The sequence below is a fragment of the Corvus hawaiiensis genome, chromosome 1 (assembly GCF_020740725.1).
Source record: "Corvus hawaiiensis isolate bCorHaw1 chromosome 1, bCorHaw1.pri.cur, whole genome shotgun sequence".
In the NCBI taxonomy this organism is placed as follows: Eukaryota; Metazoa; Chordata; class Aves; order Passeriformes; family Corvidae; genus Corvus; species Corvus hawaiiensis.
Window position 1 is genome coordinate 97,989,609 of NC_063213.1, and position 18,283 is coordinate 98,007,891.

The 18,283-nt window shown below is 62.3% G+C and overlaps 2 protein-coding genes across 7 annotated transcripts; one reads left to right on the plus strand and one right to left on the minus strand.

Moving 5' to 3' along the window:
• Positions 1-602: 602 nt before the first annotated feature.
• Positions 603-5,908, plus strand: RUNDC3A (RUN domain containing 3A). Of its 2 annotated transcripts, XM_048319808.1 has the most exons (11): positions 605-765; positions 2,310-2,425; positions 2,587-2,720; positions 3,157-3,242; positions 3,376-3,465; positions 3,558-3,638; positions 3,752-3,917; positions 4,138-4,295; positions 4,609-4,746; positions 4,869-4,975; positions 5,200-5,405. In XM_048319808.1, the coding sequence occupies exons 1-11, from the start codon at positions 659-661 to the stop codon at positions 5,340-5,342; spliced, it is 1,326 nt and encodes a 441-aa protein (XP_048175765.1). In that variant the 5' UTR covers positions 605-658; the 3' UTR covers positions 5,343-5,405. The 2 variants fall into 2 exon arrangements, with proteins under 2 accessions (XP_048175756.1, XP_048175765.1); XM_048319799.1 differs by lacking the exon at positions 4,869-4,975 and having other exon boundaries at positions 603-765; positions 5,200-5,908.
• A 360-nt stretch (positions 5,909-6,268) lies between these two features.
• SLC25A39 (solute carrier family 25 member 39) lies at positions 6,269-13,205 on the minus strand. Of its 5 annotated transcripts, none has more exons than XM_048319916.1 (12): positions 13,126-13,205; positions 10,094-10,202; positions 9,960-10,019; positions 9,327-9,371; positions 8,563-8,672; positions 8,371-8,438; positions 8,129-8,253; positions 7,795-7,968; positions 7,589-7,698; positions 7,357-7,438; positions 7,196-7,276; positions 6,269-7,124 (listed from the first exon to the last, which is right to left on the minus strand). In XM_048319916.1, the coding sequence occupies exons 2-12, from the start codon at positions 10,188-10,190 to the stop codon at positions 7,006-7,008; spliced, it is 1,071 nt and encodes a 356-aa protein (XP_048175873.1). In that variant the 5' UTR covers positions 10,191-10,202; positions 13,126-13,205; the 3' UTR covers positions 6,269-7,005. The 5 variants fall into 5 exon arrangements, with proteins under 5 accessions (XP_048175873.1, XP_048175890.1, XP_048175900.1 ...); XM_048319933.1 differs by having other exon boundaries at positions 13,069-13,153; XM_048319943.1 differs by lacking the exon at positions 13,126-13,205 and adding an exon at positions 12,362-12,488.
• Between the last annotated feature and the right edge of the window lie 5,078 nt (positions 13,206-18,283).

The following is an 18,283-nucleotide window of genomic DNA, read 5'->3' on the forward strand; positions in this document are numbered from 1 at the left end:
GGCACCCTGGTGGGCACAGGGAGGTGGGACATGTCCCCATGGGGATGTCTGTCTGCTGAGGGTGACTCTGATTTATTCGGGGGCTGTGGAGGTTTGCGTGGCTGCTGTGGGATTCACACACCCCCCCCCCCCCCCTTCCCGATTTCTCTGTCACAACAACGGGGAAACTGAGGCACAGTGAAAAACGGGGGGGAGGGGGGTGCCCCCAGCACAGTCAGCCCCCGCCCCCCCGGTGAAGGGGGTCCCTCGCCCCCCTCAGACCCCGAGGGGACGGGTGATGCTCAGCCCCCCAAAACGGGGATTGAGGCAGGGCAAGGCAAGGGGTGGCGATCTGGGCTTGGGGTGACCAAAAGACCCCCCCAAAACCCCGGGGGCTGCCCCCTCCCCGTGGCTTTACCCACGGGGTCCCCCACCGGTGGCACGTCATGTCGGGGGACTCCGGCCCTCCCCTCTTTATTCTCCCCCCCCTCCCCCGGGGAGAGATTTGGGGGGCCGGGGGCGGGGAGAGCATCCCTTTGGGGGGGGGGGCGGCGCACGGCCCGTGGCGTGGGCACCGGCGGAGCAAAGCCTGCGCGGTGCGGGGGGCCGCGGCCGTGGGGTGGGGGGGTCCCCACGGGGGAAGGGGCATCGCCCGTGGCCGTGGCGTCTGGGCCGCTGGATGGAAGCGAGCTGGGTGCCGGCTGCCATGGCTCTGGGGCTCTCCTCCAAGAAAGCTTCCTCCAGGAATATCGCCGTGGAGAGGAAAAACCTCATCACCGTCTGCAGGTGGGGGGCAGGCGGGGGGGTGCCCAAAATCGGGGGGGAGAGGGAGCGGGGGGAGGGAGAAGCGACCACCGCGGCTGGGGATGGAGGAGATGGGGGGCGGGGAGGGGAGGCGGTGGGGAGGAGGGTTGGGGGGTTCCTCCCTCCCCCCCGCCGCCCCTTCACCCTTTGGGGGGATTTGTTGTTGCTGCAGTCGCTTTTTGAGGGGGGGAAATTCGGATTTGGAGGGGGGAGGAGAAGGATGGGGATGCGGGAAAGGGGGGGGCGCGGAGCTGCGGGGCCGCGGAGCTGCGGGCGGTGGGGCCGGGGCCGCGGGGCTGGGGGGGGTCCAGGGGGTTCCGGGGGGGGCTGCGGGGATCTACAGGGGCTTCGGGGGGTCGGGATGGGGGAGACGGGGGGCTGGGGACACAGAGACAACATGGAGGCAGCCCGTGCGCGGGTGTCGGGGGCCACTGGGGATGGTGGGGGGATGCAGGGGGGAGCGGAGGGTGAAGGGGGTGCTGGGGGAAACGGGGTGCGGGGGGGGGGGCTGGGGTTAGGGACCCCCATGCGGGCGGGGGGCCCAGGAAGTGACGTCAGGGCCCCGGAGCTGCGGGGATGGGGGATGAAGGATGGAGGATGAGCGTTGTCATGGAGACGCCCGGCTGGACCGGGATGGGGGGCAGGAATGGGGTGGAGGGATGGGGCGGGGGGGTGCTGGTGGTTCCTGCCGGGGCGCAGGGGGGGGAGTGACACCCCCCGGGCCCCTGGTGAGGGACTGGCAGTGCTGGGAGTGCTGGGAGTGCTCGGAGTGCTGGAGCCTGGCCCAGGGCTGGGGGGGATGTGGGGGCACCAGAGCCTGGGCAACCTGGCAGGGACCCCCAGGGCCTCACGTTGGGGTCTGGGGACCCCAGGGCTCCTCACCATGGCACAGGGCATCTCCAGACCCTTCTGTCATTACTTGGGGCCCTGATGGATCTCCTTGCCATGGCATGGGGCATCTAAAGACCCCGTTGTCACCACACGGAGACCCTCTAGATCTCCACCAGGATGCCTTCAGCCCTCCCTGCTGTGCCATGAGGCACCTCCAGACCCCACTGCCACGATGAGACACCCTCCACCTGCTGTCCCGAGGATCCCCACAGGCAGCTGTGTCCCACAGACGGGGCGATCCCCCCGAGCAAACACCTGCCCTGTCCCACCCTGTCCGGCCGGGCTTGGCGGGATCCGTGTCCTCGGCGTCGCTGTGCCCCGAGCACGAGCGGCCGGGCGGAAGGGGAAGCCATCACCGCCCGCGCACGGCCAGGGAGGAAGGGGGCCTTTGTTCGCCCTTCCTGGCCACTTGCACAGCGGGGAGCAGCGGCCGCCCCTGGGGGTCCCTGGGGACGTGGGGACAGGGGGGTCACCGAGCCACAGCCCAGCCCGACGCCCTCTTCCCACAGCCGGAAGCGGGAGCCAACAGCTGGAAAAGTGCTTTGCTCTGGTGCTGAATCCTCGTGTGTGCCAAGGCTGGGAGGTGGGTGCTGGGCACGTGTCCCCTCCCAGCTGTGACCCCCATCCCTCGCCAGGTTCTCGGTGAAGACCCTTCTGGAGAAGTACACGGCGGATCCCATCGACGACTCCTCCGAGGAGTTCGTTAACTTCGCTGCCATCCTCGAGCAGATCCTCAGCCACCGCTTCAAAGGTAATGGTGGCCTCCAGGGCTGTCCCTGTCCCCATCCCTGTGTCCCATGGTGGATGGGAACAATGGGAACGCACATGCCGGCACCAGGAAGCGTGTCCAGCTCTGGTGGAGGGGCTTTGCTGGCACAGCAGCCCCTGAGCGCAGCCCATGGGTGCCCGCAGGCCCCGTCAGCTGGTTCAGCTCTGATGGACAGCGTGGGTTTTGGGATTACATCCGCCTGGCCTGCAGCAAGGTCCCAAACAACTGCGTCAGCAGCATCGAGAACATGGAGAACATCAGCACCTCCAGGGCCAAGGTCAGGCAGGCACCAGCCCTGTCCCTGTTCCTGTCCCTGTCCCTGTCTCTGTCCCCATTCCTATGCCTGCCCCTGTTTGCATTCACTCCACCCTGACCCTGGTACATGGACCCACCTACATCCCATCCCATCCCATCCCATCCCATCCCATCCCATCCCATCCCATCCCATCCCCATCCCACCCCTCTGTGCCCCCACCTTGCTCCCTTCCCCCTGCCCTCCTGCAGCTCCATCCCACCCCACAGGGCCCCACGGGACACAACAGGAGCTGGGGGTCCCCACGGTACTGAAAATGGGCTGAAAGCCACTCCTGTGTGGGGACCCCCATCTGCTGGTGCCCGGAGTGCCGGGGGTGGGTGGGAATACGGGGGGCAGCTGTGGGGGGCACCCCGTGGCTGCCGCCATCCTCAGGACTGCCCAGGGCGCTGCCTCACAGGGCCGGGCCTGGATCCGCGTGGCGCTGATGGAAAAGCGAATGTCCGAGTACATCTCCACGGCCCTGCGGGACACTCGGACCACCAGGTGAGCAGCCCCGGCCCTGCCGGCCATGGCCACACCTGCACCAAGGGTGTGTGGATGTGCTGGGGTGGGTTTCGGGGTGCCGGGGTGGGTTTTGGGGTGCTGGGGAGGCACATCCAGCTGCGTTTCTCCACAGGCGGTTTTACGATGACGGGGCCATCATGCTGCGGGAGGAGTCCACGGTGCTCACGGGGATGCTCATTGGGCTCAGTGCCATTGACTTCAGGTAGGGACAGGTGACACAGTGGGACACAGGACCCGCCTGACCCTCTCGGGATTCCCTGACCCTCTACTCCTTCTCCCGCTGCCTCTGCTCAGCTTCTGCCTGAAGGGAGAGGTGATGGACGGTAAAACGCCCGTGGTCATTGACTACACGCCCTATCTGAAGTTCACGCAGAGGTAAGAGCCGGGGTGCCCCTCCCTGGGACGGGGACTCCCCTGTCTCTCCCCCAGCCCCACGGTGGGGCTCCCTGAACGTGTGACAGCCCCTGCTGAGCCCCCACACTCCGCAGCTATGACTACCTGAGTGAGGAGGAGGAGCGGGGCAGTGTGGAGAGCAGCACGAGCGAGGACAGCTCACCTGAACACCCCTACCTGCCCCTGGTCACCGACGAGGACAGCTGGTACAACAAGTGGCGCAAGATGGAGCAGAAATTCCGCATTGTTTATGCCCAAAAGGTACCGGGAGCCAGGATGGGGCTGTTGGGGTATCAACTCCCCCAGGATGCTTCAGCCTGGAGCATGTCTGCCTCTGCATCCCCACTCCCACAGCCCAGTGGGACCCTCAGCCCTACATCCTGCTGCTGTGGTGACCCAGCCCACTCCTTGTCACTCCAGATGGCCCTGGGGACATTGGGGGTGGTGGCAGTAGGGCACCACTGACAGTGGCCTCACGCAGGGGTACCTGGAGGAGCTGGTGCGGCTGCGGGAGTCACAGCTGAAGGACCTGGAGGCAGAGAACAAGCGGCTGAAGCTCCGGCTGGAAGAGGTGATGGTGCAGAATCAGCTGGAGAAGAGAGAGCTGGAGGGTGTCATCCTGGAGCTGCAGGAGCAGCTGTGAGTGGGGACCCACCGCCCCTGCCAGGGGGCTCGGGGACTGGGGGTCTTCCCTGGAGCCAGGGTGCCCCACAGGCTCTGGGTGGTCCCCAGTGCCCCACCGATCCCGAGGGGCAGGGTGAGGGGTAGTCCCTGGTCCCCCGTGCATCCTGTGGGGTGTGATGGGTACAAGCTTCCCAGTGCCTGGGTGCCTTGTATTCCCTGTGGGACATAGAGGGTCCCCAATGCCCCACATGTCCCGTGGGCTGTGTCCCCTGGCGGGTCCCCAGCACTGGCGGCTGCGCGACGTGCTGAGCACCCGCCTTTGCTGCAGGACGGGGCTGATCCCGTGTGAGAACCCACAGCTGGCTCAGCTCTCCAAGGAGATGGTGACACCCCTGGTCAATCAGTGGCCCTCTCTGGGGACCCTCAATGGCAACGAGAGCGGCTCGGACAGCAAACTGTACAGAAGGTGAGCTCACAGTGGGGGCGGAGACCTGCACGCAGCACCTGCCCTACCCCGGGGGGACACGGGGCGTGGGAGGGGCAGAAGGGCTGTGCCAGCCCCAGGGGGCTCAGAGCGTCCCTCCGCAGGCACAGCTTCGTGAGCACCGACCAGCTCTCGGCCGAGAACAGCCTCAGCTCCGACTCCCAGCGCCTGGGCGAGGGCAAGCGCGAAGGGGAGCCCTGGGGGCCCTTGGGTAAGACCCCCCACCCACCACAGGGTGCCCCCGGGGCTCAGCACGTCTCCCCGCATGCACCCAGGTGTCCAGACCCACCAGCAGCCCCCTCCTCATGGTTGGGATGCTGCCCCAGCAGTGCAGGGACACCCAGGTCGCCCCCAGAGAGGTGGTCCCCGTTCCCCCGGGGTGGCAGGGCTGGGACACGAGGCCGAACCCGCTGTGACGCCCCGCTCTGCCCGCAGGGAAGGACCCCATGCCCTCCATGCTGGGGCTCTGCGGCTCCCTGGCCTCCCTGCCCAGCTGCAAGTCCCTGGCCAGTCTCAAGTCCAACGAGTGCCTGGTGAGCGACAGCACGGAAGCCAGCCCGACCCGCAGCCCCAGCTGAGAGCCCCGGCCCCCGCGCCGCCCCCCGGCCCGGCCGCCCGGCCCAGGACTGAGCTCGGCCCGCCCTCGCCGCCCCGGCGACAACCAGGGACTCGCCGAACCCACCGGGGAGGCTGGGGACTGGCGTCCCCCTCCCCATCTTGAGACCCCACCACGGCTGCGCCTCGGCCCCCCAGCCTGGACCCCGGCTGGAGACATGGACCTGCTGGGATGGGGGATGCAGGACCGGGACCCAGGCGAGCTGGGGATGGGGGAACGAACTGTGCCATGGTGGGGGGGACATTGGGAGCGACAGCTGCTGGGGAGCAAGGGGGTGAGAGTCCATCACGGCCCCGCTGTCCGTCCTGCTCGGTCCTTGGTGCCCGCCCGGGCTGCGCCTGCCTGGCCTCCCCCCTGCACTGGGAGGGGTGCCTGTCCCCCCTTGCAGCAGCATCCCCACAACAGGGGTAGGACTCTTCTTCCCCCTTCCTCCCCTGGGCTTTTGGGTTGTTTTGGGTGATTCTGGTTTTTATTTCAGCCCCATCTGCCTTGTTGGAGCAAAAGGAATCAATAAACGCAGCAAGCAGAGCTGGCCTGTCACCCACCTCCCCAGCTGGGACTGGGGGGGACAGACCCCTTGCGCCCCCCCTGCCATGAGGTTCTGGCCCAGGCAGAGATGCTGGGGGGGTCCAGTGAGCCTCCTCCAGCCCCTCTGGGCAGGGAGAGCACCTTCAGGACACAGCAGATCACCAAGGATGGGGCATCCCCTGGCTCATCAGCAGTGGGTGCTGCTGGGAGGAGGACGGTGGTCCTGGGGTTCCCTAACCCCCCATAAACGCCCAGCAGGGACCCTGTGGGGGACAGTACCATGCCCACACAACAGGGCTGTGGCCGTCACCCCATGGATGCCTCTACAGCCCCCCAGCACACAGAGAGAAATCCTTCCACTAAGAGACAATGATTTTATTTAAGAAAATAGGAGAAGTTCCCCCCACGAGTCCCGGGGTAAGGGGGGCAGTGCCCACAGAGCTGGGGCAGGCCTTTGCAGTGAAAGGATGGGGCAGGGGTGCCACAATGGCCCCCCGGAGCAGCAGTGAGGTCTGTGACCACACAGGGTCTGTCCAACCCAGGGTCTGACAGGGGATGGGGACATCCCGAGTGGGAGGAGAAGTCCAGAGGCAGGGAGAGGGTCCCGACGTGTCCCCAAGCCATGCAGAGCCAGCAAGGCCAGGCTGTGCATGAGTGATGGTCAGGAGGGGCAGATCCCCAGGCAGAGAAGGGCTGGGGGGCCTGGGCAGGCAGAGAAGCCCCCGAGATCTGGGGTTTGGTCCTCACCAGAGTCCCAGCTCCATCTCCTGCCAGGCCAGGTCTCCTGGGACACCCCATCCTTGCCAGTGTCCATGAATCCAGCAGCAGCATCTGTCCAGCCCCAAGGAATGAGTGTGGGGGGCTCCATATCCCTCCAGTGCCACAGCAGCAGGCACAGATGTCCCCCAGAGTGGCTGGATGGGGAGTGGGGCCGGGCTGGCCCTGGCTCCATGTGCGGGCAGCGGGAGGCAGAGCGGGAACGAAGGCACTTGGGCTCTGCACAGCCGAGTGCGGATCCTGCTCCCGGGACACCTGGATGGAGCAGGGCTGGCACCGCCCCCCGGGCACAGCCACATCCAGCCCTGCCCCAGGCCCGCTCACAATCCCCGCAGCCGCCGCTCCTGGTTCAGCTTCTGGAAGAAGCTCTTGCCAAATTCATAGGTGCTGATCATGATGGCGCAGGCAGGTGCCACCTTGATGACGCGGGGCAGGAACCCTGCAAGGACAGTGCCGTGAGCCCTGCGGTGACACCCGGAACCCCAGCAAGGGGCCTGGGCACATCCTCACCTGCAAACAGCCCCCGGGTGCCAGACTCAGCGCGGATCCGCTGCATGAGCAGCCAGGTGGAGGAAGGCTTGGAGGCTGCGACTGGGGGGAGAGGGGAGCGGGTGAGGATTGGGGGACACCCACAGGGAGTCCTGGCAGCTGCCTGGAGCCTGGCCCCTCACCTGGGTGCACCTCACTGTCTCCCAGCTCGATCTGCCGCTGGGTTTTGACCACATCGAAGGGCAGTGTCAGCACTGCGGCCACCTGTGGGGTTGACACTGGACAGTGAGCCAGGACCTGGCGTTCCTGCCCAGTGCCAGCTGTTGTCACCTCCCAGCACCATCCCAGTCCCATTCCTCCCTCCCTCCCACAGGGGCCAAGCCCTGCAAGGGAGCCCCAGCGTCCCAAACTCACCGCGCCAGAGATGGCCCCGGATAGGAAGCTGACCATGAACGTGGCCTCGTCCAGCCAGGCATGCCTGCAGAGCCACGTCCTCACCAGCTCGTAGTTAAACCAGTACAGAGCTGGGGGAGAGGAGACACCAGTGCTATCACTGGGCACCCTGGACATGCCAACCCCCCACACCAGCGCAGGGCTGCCCTGGGCCCCCCCAGCCGTACCCGAGAAGGGGACATCCCGCAGCACGGTGGGTCCCCAGCCTCTCCAGAGGGACAGCCAGCCGTCCTGGGCCACTGCTGACTGGATGCAGACCCGCAGCTCACGGTAGCTGAGCTGCCGGGACTGCATCTTGGTGCGGATCAGCTCCAGGGGGCTGATGACTGTCACAGCACCCACTGCAACAGAAGGGACACAGGGAATGAGCTCCATCCGCTCCAGCGGCTGTCCCAGAGCCATCAGCGTCATGCTGGGAGAGCCAGGCACTGAGACCTGCCACGCTCTGCTGCCAGGACACAGGGTGGGCACGGGGGGACCCCAGAGAGGAGGGGTACTCACGCCTGGCGAGGGCCCCGGCCAGCAAGGGGATGTAGTGGCTCCGGCTCCCTGTCCGGGCTTGCAGGTAGTCCCGGAGCTGGTCGTAGGTGGTGAAGTAAATGACAGTGGCTGGCACAGCCATGACCCTGCGAGGAGGAGAAGGGGTGTGAGGGGCACATGTCCTCCCTGGGGGCTGGTAGGGGGCTTGGGACCGATGTCTGTGTGCCTGGGCAGGTGGCAGCAACCAGAATCCCCAAACTCACAGGGTGGGGGGCAAGCCGCTCCACAGAGACCTGATGCCCTCATAGCGTGTGATCTTCACAAAGGCGTCCTGGGGAGCGAGTGGAGCACCAGGGACAGGAGTTACAGGCAGGAGACAGACAAACAACCCCCCAGAAAACACCCTGACACCCCTCTGGGATGGGGAGACCCCTGCCCATGCCTGGAGCTCCTACCAGTGTGCCAGTGAAGTGGGTGGGGGCCTTGTACCAGGCGGTGCAGCCGTTGCCATTCTGGCAGACATACAGGTGGTCCATGAGCCCATTGCAGTAGAGGAAACACTTCCCTGAGGAAACAACGGCATCACCATTACACAGGAGACCCCTCCCCTCTGCCCATGCCCCGCACATCTGATCCCAAAGCCATCAGCTCTTCCAAGAAGGAGCCAAACCCGTAGTGCTTGAGCCCAGTGGGGACCTGTCTGAGACCACGGCCAGGAGAGGAACAACCCTCCAGCACGGGTCTGACCACGGCCAGAACCATGGGGTGCGGGACACACAGCTCCATGGCAGGGATGGGGACACAGCAGGACCCACTGCCAGCAGTGGGAGAGGGTTTATGCCTCACTTGGTCTTGCCTCTGCTGCCCTGGCACAGTGGGGACATCAGCATTGGCCCCTCCACTGTGCTCTCAAGCCAGGCACAGGGACACCGGACAGTGCAAATCCAAGGGGACTTTGACATAGCAGCAGGACAGAGTGACAAGACAGGGGGACCACAGACAGCCAGGCCTGCTGCACAACAGATCCCCACAGATGTGGCACAGCCAGCCCCAAAGCAGGGCTGCAGGGGCAGCCTGGGCTGGGGACAATGCCAGCCCCCACACCGCAGGGATGTCCCCACAGCCAGAGGAGCCCAAGCCACCACCAGCGGAAAAGCAAACCATGATGAAGGCTTGGGAAAGCAAAGCCACTGGCAGCAGGAGCTCCCCGCGTACTCACATGTGGCCGGCTGAGCGCCCCAGGGCACTGACTGCGCTGGCAACGCTGAAACACACAATGGGACACACTGGGACACACTGAGCAACCACACGGGGACGTGCCACCACCTGGGGCTGGGGCACACGTGCGTGCTACAGCTCCGAGCCAGGCAGTGGGAGAGCTCTGTGGGTGAGGGGGCTGCATGCCCCCACAGCCATTTCCCAAGCAGTTCCTATTGTCACCAAACCAGTCCCTTGGGGCCAGCCCCAGCCCACTGAGCCCACAAGAAGGGGGAGAGCCCATGGGGAGCAGCATGGAGACTGGAACAAAGGCAGGGGGGGAACAGCCAGCAGCTGCAGCAGGCTGAGCCTCAGCCCCGCTGCCTGGAGGGCTGGGGGGCTACCAGGCACAGCGCTGACCCCCTTGGCACCGGGCTGCAGAGGAAGAAGGACAGAGCCAAGCACGAGCCCAGCTCCCCCGGCAGGGCCCCGGAGCCCGAGGACAAGGGGCCCACGGTAACCTGCCACCTCACGATGGCCCCACGCTGCAGAGCCGAGACATCCCTGCCACCAGCTCTGCCAGCTGAGACATCCCCGCGGGCTGCTCGCCTCGGGGGCTGGCTGCAGCCCTCCGCCCTGCCCCAAGCACGGCTACCTTTGGAGAACGGCGTCTTCTGGGCCTGCAGCCGGATCTTCACCACGTCCAGCGGCGTCACTGAAAAGACACCATCCTTTAGCCATGACACCCCTGTGCCAGCCCCCCACCCTGGCGCCCACCCTGGTGCTCACCAAAGAGGGAGGTGAGGATGGCACCCGTCCCTGAGGCCAGCATCTGCTGCAGTGGCGTGATGCCCCCACCGAGGCTCGGTGACACCTTCTCGGCCATGGCACTGTCCCCCTGCAACGCACGGCGGGGGATGCTCGAGGCTGGGGGGTCCCTGTCCGGGGATGAGGCCCCCAGGGAGCCCCCCCGGCATCCCCACTCCAGCAGTACAAGGACAGGTGTCCCACGCCCGCTGTGCTATCGCTGTGCAACACGGCAGGCGAGGGGCCCCCACAATCAGGGTGCCCTGGGGGGGGTGACAGGGACTGGCTCCCAGGGCTGGCCCAGCCCTGATAACACCCTCTGGCCCCACACTGGCAGCAAGCCCAGCCTGGCTGGAGAGGTGGAGACAGTCCAGCCTTCCACGTCCTTGGGGAAGGAGGATTGTCCCCTCCCTGCACTTGGAAAATTAAGGGCAGGAAGGAACAAAGTCCAAAGACCAGCCACGCTGTGACAGCCCCCCCCAGCCCCGGCTGGGATGGCAGCAGAGCCCAGTGCCGCCACGGCAGGACACCAGGGAGGGGAGATCCCCCTTGTGAGCTTGCAACAAGCACCCCAAAAAGGGTTTAGGCATCCCAAATCTTCTGCCTGATCCCACTGGGGCTTGGCAAGGCTGCAGCCTCCAGGACTGGTGTGCTGCCCTCGGGAAGCAGGGGATATCACACCCTTTCCAGGGAGAAGGACCCTCAGCACATTCAGCACCAGCTGCTCCCTCTCACTGCAGCCTGGGGATGATTCTCATGCTGGGATGGGGCTGTAGCAGGAGGGTTTCCAGGCTTTGGGACCCCACAGGGTTCTTTAAAGCCTGGGAATGCAGCAAAAAACCTTCACCATCTGACTCAGCAATTTGCAAGGTCAGACAAGTCATAAATCTCTGCTTCACAGGCTCTGGAATTGTTGGGTGCCCAAGGCTGCAAGTTGGGACAGGTCTATCCTGAAGTCGCATGTGCCAGCCCCACCGGGAGCTGGGTCTGTCCTGGCACACGTGCCAGCCCCACTGGGCGAGCTGGACCTATCCCAGCACTGCACACGTGCCAGCCCCACCAGCAGCTGGGCCTGTCCTGAACCCACACACTCCAGTCCCACAGGATCTGGGCTCTCTGTGGGCACAGGCCCCAGTGTGCCCATCAGGGGAGGGCAGCATGGCACGTGCCCCACTGACCCCACAGCCATCGCAAAACTGGGCAGGGCAGAGCGCTGGCTCCGGATCGTTCCCTCTGACCCAGCCCTTCTGCTCAGCCTGACGCAAGCCAGGGGAAATCTCTTGCTCCCAGCTCTGCCGCATCAGATAAACTCACTACTTATACGTGACATGCCCCAGCACAGCCCCTCTGCTGGTGTTGCGGGAGCGGGGCTCCTCCAGGGCTTCCTGTTTGTATCCAAGCTCCCTTCTCAGCTGGGAGCTGATCCCTTTTCCATGCAGGATAAAATAAGTCCCTAAACCCAGAGCCCCTGCTCCACCTGGAGTGTCAGTGGTGCTGGGTATGGCACGGTGATGATTGGGACAAAAAAGGGGAAAAACAAACACGAGTTAAGATGACCAATGCAAAAAATTCCCCGGGACGGGGGGCTGCGGGGAAGCTCGAGGGTTTCTTCCCGGACTGGAAGGGCCCAGCTGTCTCCAGCCCTGAGCCAGAGAGAAATCCTGCCGGCAGATCCCCGGCACTTCCTAGAGCCTGGGCTGCTCCAGCCTCGGGGATGTGAAGCTGGGTCCCCATCATCTCTCCCAGGGGGTGTCCAGACAGCACGGGGATCTCATCCTGCTGGGGCACAAACCGCTCTCCCCAGGAGCGGGGACAGTGCTGGTGCGTTCCCCAGCCCGGCCCTCTGCCCTGGGGAATCCCCCCGGCGGGGCAGCCCCCCCATCCTGGAGCCTGAACCCCTACCCGGTTTCTGCACCCCTACCTGGAGCCTGCAGTCCCCCGAGGGGTTTGCCCACCCCCTCCAGAGCTCGGAGCCCCCAGCCCAGGGCTGTCTCTCCTCCACCGGTGTTTGCAGCCCCCTCCCCTGACCCTACACCCCCCTCTCTCAGGATCTGCAGCCCCGGCAATCTCGGGGTCCGCCCCCTCCCCGGGAGGGGAGCCAGGGGGTCCCCGCGGCCGCCTCCACGCCCACCACAGCCGCACGACCCCCGACACCGGGGGAAACTGAGGCAGCGGTCACGCGTGCCGGACCACGAGGGGGATGACGTGGGAGACGGGGTGTCGGGGGAAGTGCCGGGGGTTCCGCCCCACCTGCTCATTCCAGCCAGGCTTGGCGCATCCCTCCGGGACCGGGAGGCGGCACAGCGGCGGCGGCGGCGCCTTTAAGGAGCCCCATGGGCGCCCCGCGCCCTCCGCCGCGCGCCCGCCCCGCGCCGCACTTCCGCCCGCACCGCGCACGCGCCCTGCGCCCCGCGCGCCCCTGCGCCCCCTGCCGGCCCGGGGGGGGCCGCGGCACCCGCGCGCTGGGGCGGGACGGGCGCGCGCCCCGAGCGCGGACACTCGGAACGCGAACGGGCAGTACGGAAACACCCGAACAGAAACACCCGAACAGAAACACCTGGAACAGAAACACCCGGAACAGAAACACCCGAGCAGAAACACCTGGAACACAGACACACCGTACACAAACACCTGGAACAGAAACACCCGGAACACAGACACACCGTACACAAACACCTGGAACAGAAACACCCGGAACAGAAACACCTGGAACAGAAACACACCGTACACAAACACCTGGAACAGAAACACCCGGAACACAAACACCTGGAACACAAACACCTGGAACACAGACACACCGTACACAAACAGCCGGTACACAAACACCTGGAAAAGAAACACCCGGAACAGAAACACCTGGAACACAAACACCTGGAACACAAACACCTGGAACACAGACACACCGTACACAAACAGCCGGTACAGAAATGCCTGGAACACAAACACCCAGTCGATACCTTGTAAACACCTGGTGCACGCTGTGTACGCAGCTTGTACGTGCCTTGCACACTCACCGTGCTGAAGGATGGGCTCGCTCTCACCACCCTGAGCCCACCGGGGTTGCACACGCTGGTGTGGGTCACACACTCGTTGTGCTGGGGTGAGCGGCAGGCTGGGACACGGGCACGGTGCCATGCCAGGCCCAGTGCCACTGCTGCCTGCAGAGGAACAAAGCCCCTCAGTTCCCAAAGTGCCAGCACTTTGAGCACCCAGCATCTCCCCGTGCTCTGCCACGCTCCCAGCAGCTCCGCTGGGCCCTCCGAGCAGGGGGGCGAGAGCCTGCCCTGCCGCTTCAACCTGGGCCTGTGAGAGTTGGGATTAATGTCAGGACGGGTCTGGGGGGCTGGAATCCCATCTCTGCTCAGTGCAGACCCTCAAGTTGAGTATTTCCATGTATTGAAAGCACCGTGTTTCCTATGGAGAACCCCGAGTCCTTCTGGGTGAGGTGGTGATCTCCCTGAGGGGCTCTTATTTCTGCTGGTAGCTGAATCTGGAGATTTTCTCAGGAGGAGTTTCTTCACAGAAAGGGTGGTTAGACATTGGAAGGGGCTGCCCTGGAGGCGTCCAAGGAATGACTCGGTGTGGCACCCAGTGGTCTGGTCTGGTTGACGAGGTGGGGATCAGTCACAGGTTGAACTCAATAATCTTGGAGGTCTTTTCCAACCTCAGTGATTGTGGGAAGATGGTTCAAGCTCGTCCGTGTGCCGGTGGCAGGGAGCAGAGGCCTCCTGGTGCCCTTCAGCCCCTCACTGTAATCTGGGCTGATAACAGCAGATGGCTCCCGAAGCCCCTGCGAAACCAGCACAGACCCCCGGCACTGCGGGCTCTGACCTGGCCCCAACAGCCCCCGCAGCTAACAGGACTGGGGGGGCAGAACTGGGATGAGATGACAGCTCCAGCTGGTGTGTCCTTCAGGAAACTCCCACAGGCCAGGGATTCCTGGTGACTTTGCTTGTGTGACAACATCACTGCAGGACCTGTTGTGGTACTGCATGATGCAATCCCTGCCTCAGAGCTGGCTGAACTCTTGCCCTGACGAACTCGAGGATAAATCCTGTGCTGGTGCCCACAACCCTCTTTGCTCCCCTGTGAGTGCCATCCTGTGGGAAAGACGGAGTACTCAAGGACAGGTGATGCACCGGTGCCAGAGCAGCCTCTGCCTGTTGAACAGGAGCGGTTCAGGGCTTGGAATCTGCAGTCCCAGGGGTGTTTGGGATGGAGCCTGTTTCACCCACAGAGATGTTCCCTGTCCCTTTGCAGAGCTGGCAGAGCTCTGGTGGCTGCTCTCCTCCAGGAATAAAGTCCCTCCTGGCTGCTGGCATCTCTGAGAATTGTCAGTGAAGGGGGAAGCTAATGCCAGGAACTGCCCTTCCATGACACCAGGTCCAAGGGAATCTTGGCTTTAAGTGATGTGAGCCCAGGAGCCCAGTAATTCCCACAAGGTCCTGTAAGTGAATGCATCCTGAGCCTCCCTGATGAGTCAGCTCTGCCTCTTAGAGACACGGGCTTTAAATGATCTGAAAGCCTCCTGCAGCTGGTAATTTAGAAATGGAATAATGATTAATTAAAAATATATCTCTCCTTAGGGGTATTGGGTCTTGTACTGTCTGGTTTAGGTGTTGGTCTCTGCGTGGCTTTCACACAGCTGAAAAGAAACAGGAATAATCCTTTTTCAGGTGGGGTGGGGGCAAGAGGAACCTGTGAAAAATGCTTTAAGTGCCTTGGCCTCGATTTTTTGGGTCTCTCCATTTGCTAAAGAGGCCAGGGTGAAAGTGGTGAGTTTGTTTAACCCGAGCTCAGCACTGCTGAGGACCTGGCTGGCTCTTTGTGCTGAGTCACAGCCCTCTGGCCGCCTGCGCTGTCCAAACACCAGGAATGTTTCTGTCCCCAATTCACATCCTTGCAGTCCTGCTGGCCTTGGCAGGGTGAGGAGGGTGCACCGCGCTCTGATTACTGTGAAAATGAACTGTTAAGTTACTTCAGTTGGAGAGAACCGTGTCCAAGCTGAAATATGTGTCTGGTTTGTGGGGAAGGAGCCGGCCGAGCTGTAATCACCTCCTGAGCCGCAGAGTCCGGCGGCAGGGACAGTTTGCGTGAGCCCTGCCCGGGTCTGTCCTGCCGTGACACGGCACGGCTGCGAAAGCGCTTGTGTAACTCCCTGCTCCCGGCTCCACGGAGCTTACGAAACCCAGCCGGTGTCCTGGGCCAGGGCCACGGCCTGGGAACCACGCTCTGGGGCTGTGCCTGCCTGGGGCTTCTCACTGAGCAAGGCTCAGCCCCTGGTCTGTCAGCACCTAGAGTCGCTCTGGAAAGATCGATCCTGTCTCATCCCTTTCAAAATCGCATTTGGAAAGCAATTAGCCCATTTCCTTTATTTAGGTGAACTTTAACGGCCAGGTTGCAAAAGGATCTGGGTAGTGCTTTAATGGAATTAAGCCAGTGCAGAATTTGAGTATTTATTTCAGCTGGGATCATTATGGTTTTGCAAAAGCCAGGCTTAAGCTGAATTAAGTGACTCAAATGAAGCAGCTTGTGGCCAGAGGAGGCCCTGGGGACATCAGACTTGTATAACCCAGAATATAACCCAATATAACCCAGAATTTCTAATGCAGCTGCAGCTCTGCAGGTCAATTCCCACTGCAGGTGAGACCTGGGAAGTGCTGTCCTACCTTCTGTAGCACCTGCTAAGGAAAATCTTGGTAGTTATGAAACAGGTGACAAACCTCACCTGTGAGGAAAATAAGCCTGGTCTTAGGGATGAAAAAACAGGTATGGAAGATAAAGACCCCATGGTTTCCTCCCTAAAGGATTCCTTTATAATTTTGTGTTAAAAATAGTGTACATCTAGCAGCAGTATGGGCCAGGAGTCGGGAGGAAAGAGGAGCCTGGCCTGAGAACGGTAGGAAAAATTCCCAGATGCCTTTTCCAATAAACAAAAGCCCCTATGAACATGAAGAAGAGCCAGAAGAGCTCAGTGTGCTAATTAAACTCTACATCAGCTGTCGGCCTGCTGCACCTACAGGTAAGAAATGTGCCCTTAGAGAGTTTCTCTGCAGTTCCTCTCAGCTGGGGCAGGATCTGGTGATCACCGTGAGCCCTTCCCACCTGGGGCTGCACTTTGGGACCTGGGCTGCTCCAGCAGTTCTGGAAACATCTCGGTGTTGCTGCAGCCATTGATGCATTTAATTCTTGACTAAGCTTTGCCAACAAATCTTCTAAATGGCCTGGATGTGGCTGTGCCTGAACATTAGCTGGCACTGGCTAATGGTGCTTCACTGCCCAGCCCAGGATTTCTCGGATCCAGACAGGACTTGTTGCTGAGAGCTCAGGCAGATAGAAGTGGGCTTTGAGGTAACTTTAGAAAGACAGGTGTTGTCATGCTGAGCACTTCAAGAAATGAGGCCTAGGAGTCTCTTTTGGTTTTGCTGTCTTTAGATGAAGAAATAATAATGTTGGAGGATGCTCAGCTGATTCCCAGTCAGCCTGGTGTTCCTGGTACATCCCACATCGCCTGTGGGAAGAGCTGCTGTCCCAGATTGGACTCGAGCTGCTTGTACTGTAATTCATCTTGTTTTCTGTTGTCTCACAAGGACAGATCCCCTTGTGGGACTGTAGTGTTTATTTTACAATTCCTAAAGCTGTGATAGATTTTTGAGAGGATATGTGTCTAATCTAGGAAAATTCTCCAGCTAAATTATAGTGGGTACTTTTTAGGCAGTTTAAAAATGGGCAGAGAAGAACCATTCCTCTGGTTTCAGATGGCTCACCTATTACTATTGACCTGAAAACAAACAAACAAAACCAACTATCTCATAGCGTTGCACGTTCATAAATCCTTTTTTTTTTTTTCTTGTACAACTCTAATCTGTAATTCTGTGGTTACTGATACTGTAGTAAGAGAAGGGCTTTGACACTCCATAAACCTTTTTTCCAAACCAAGATGGACCATTCCCAACCTGGTCTGCTTTAAAAAGCAGACTGGTGCTGCACATGAGCACTCCTGGAAAGACCTGGTGATGAAACTTCCCTTTTCCCATCTAAGTTAGATGTAAAATAAAGAGATACCCAGCAAACTACAGGTAAAAAAGGCTTTAAGAAGAACCTGGTGCTGCAGGTTCCTCATCTGTTTCTCTCACAAAAGCCTATTCTTAGACTGGATGTTTGTCCTTGATTTGCACCTCTATGTTTCTTAAGAAAAACTGAAAACTGGATCCTGCCCTCCTGCAGTTTCTCCATTAAATCCAATTACTAGGGATAGTAACCCTATTAAGACAAGGTAGTAATTCCATCGAGGGATCTCCACTGTGTCCACAATGCTTCTGGGCCGAGCAAAAGCAGCTCGCTGCTGTTCCAGATGAAGCAGGCAAAGTGGAGAGGGATCTTTTGGGATCAGGACCTGTTTTTTCAGCCTCTCCCTTTGCTTTCCAGTAATTCAGGCTGGTGGCGGGGTGGTGAGGGAACCCCGACGCTCCCCAACAGCTCAGGGCCGTTCTCCTGTCACCTGTTGCTCCTTCTCACAGGTGCCTGCTGAGCCGGGTGCCGGCGGGAGCTGCCCGGCCCTGCTCCTCCATGCTCTGGGCCTGTGCCTCTCCATTGTAGGTGCTGCGGGTGATGCTGCGGAGCTGCCGCCGTGTGTAGGAGGCGGCTGCTCTCCCTTTGTCAGCCTGGAGCTTACCAGGATGAAATGAAACCTGTGTGGCTGCTGTAGGGGCTGCTGAGGGATGCCGTTCCCACACGAGCATACTGCCATCTCCACGGACGCTGAGGGCTGTGCCCAGCAGCGCCCGGAGGCAGGAGCGTGTGTGGGATGCCTGGCTGGGCAGAAATCGGGATGAAAACGGGCGACAGGGCTGGGCGAGGTGTCCTGCATCCCCCGGGGCTGTGGCGGGTGCAGGGAGGATCGATGTGGGACCACCAACCCCCAAGGCCGCCCCTCAGCGCCCGCCACAAAAGGGCGCAGGGCTGTGAGGGGCGGGGGGTATCGGGGCAGCGCCCCCTGCCGGGTGGGGCCGCGGCGCGCCCCCGCTCCCCGCAGACAATGGGGCGGCGGGGGCGCGCACGGGCGGGGCGAGCGCTCCCCGTGAGAGGCGGGGGGCGCGGGGGGGGGGGGGGGGCTCGGTGGCGCTCCGCGCACGCGCGCGCGCGCGCTCCCGCCCCGCCGGCGCGACGAAG

Excerpts from the sequence above, each read along its gene's own strand:
- RUNDC3A (XM_048319799.1), top strand. The coding sequence starts at position 659 with ATGGAAGCGAGCTGGGTGCCGGCTGCCATGGCTCTGGGGCTCTCCTCC. Across the intron at positions 2,721-3,156 it reads TCAGCACCTCCAGGGCCAAG|GGCCGGGCCTGGATCCGCGT; the intron begins GTCAGGCAGGCA and ends GCTGCCTCACAG. Across the intron at positions 3,243-3,375 it reads CGGGACACTCGGACCACCAG|GCGGTTTTACGATGACGGGG; the intron begins GTGAGCAGCCCC and ends GTTTCTCCACAG.
- SLC25A39 (XM_048319916.1), bottom strand. The coding sequence starts at position 10,190 with ATGGCCGAGAAGGTGTCACCGAGCCTCGGTGGGGGCATCACGCCACTG. Across the intron at positions 8,673-9,326 it reads GGGCGCTCAGCCGGCCACAT|GGAAGTGTTTCCTCTACTGC; the intron begins GTGAGTACGCGG and ends TTGTTTCCTCAG. Across the intron at positions 7,699-7,794 it reads GCGGGATGTCCCCTTCTCGG|CTCTGTACTGGTTTAACTAC; the intron begins GTACGGCTGGGG and ends CCTCTCCCCCAG.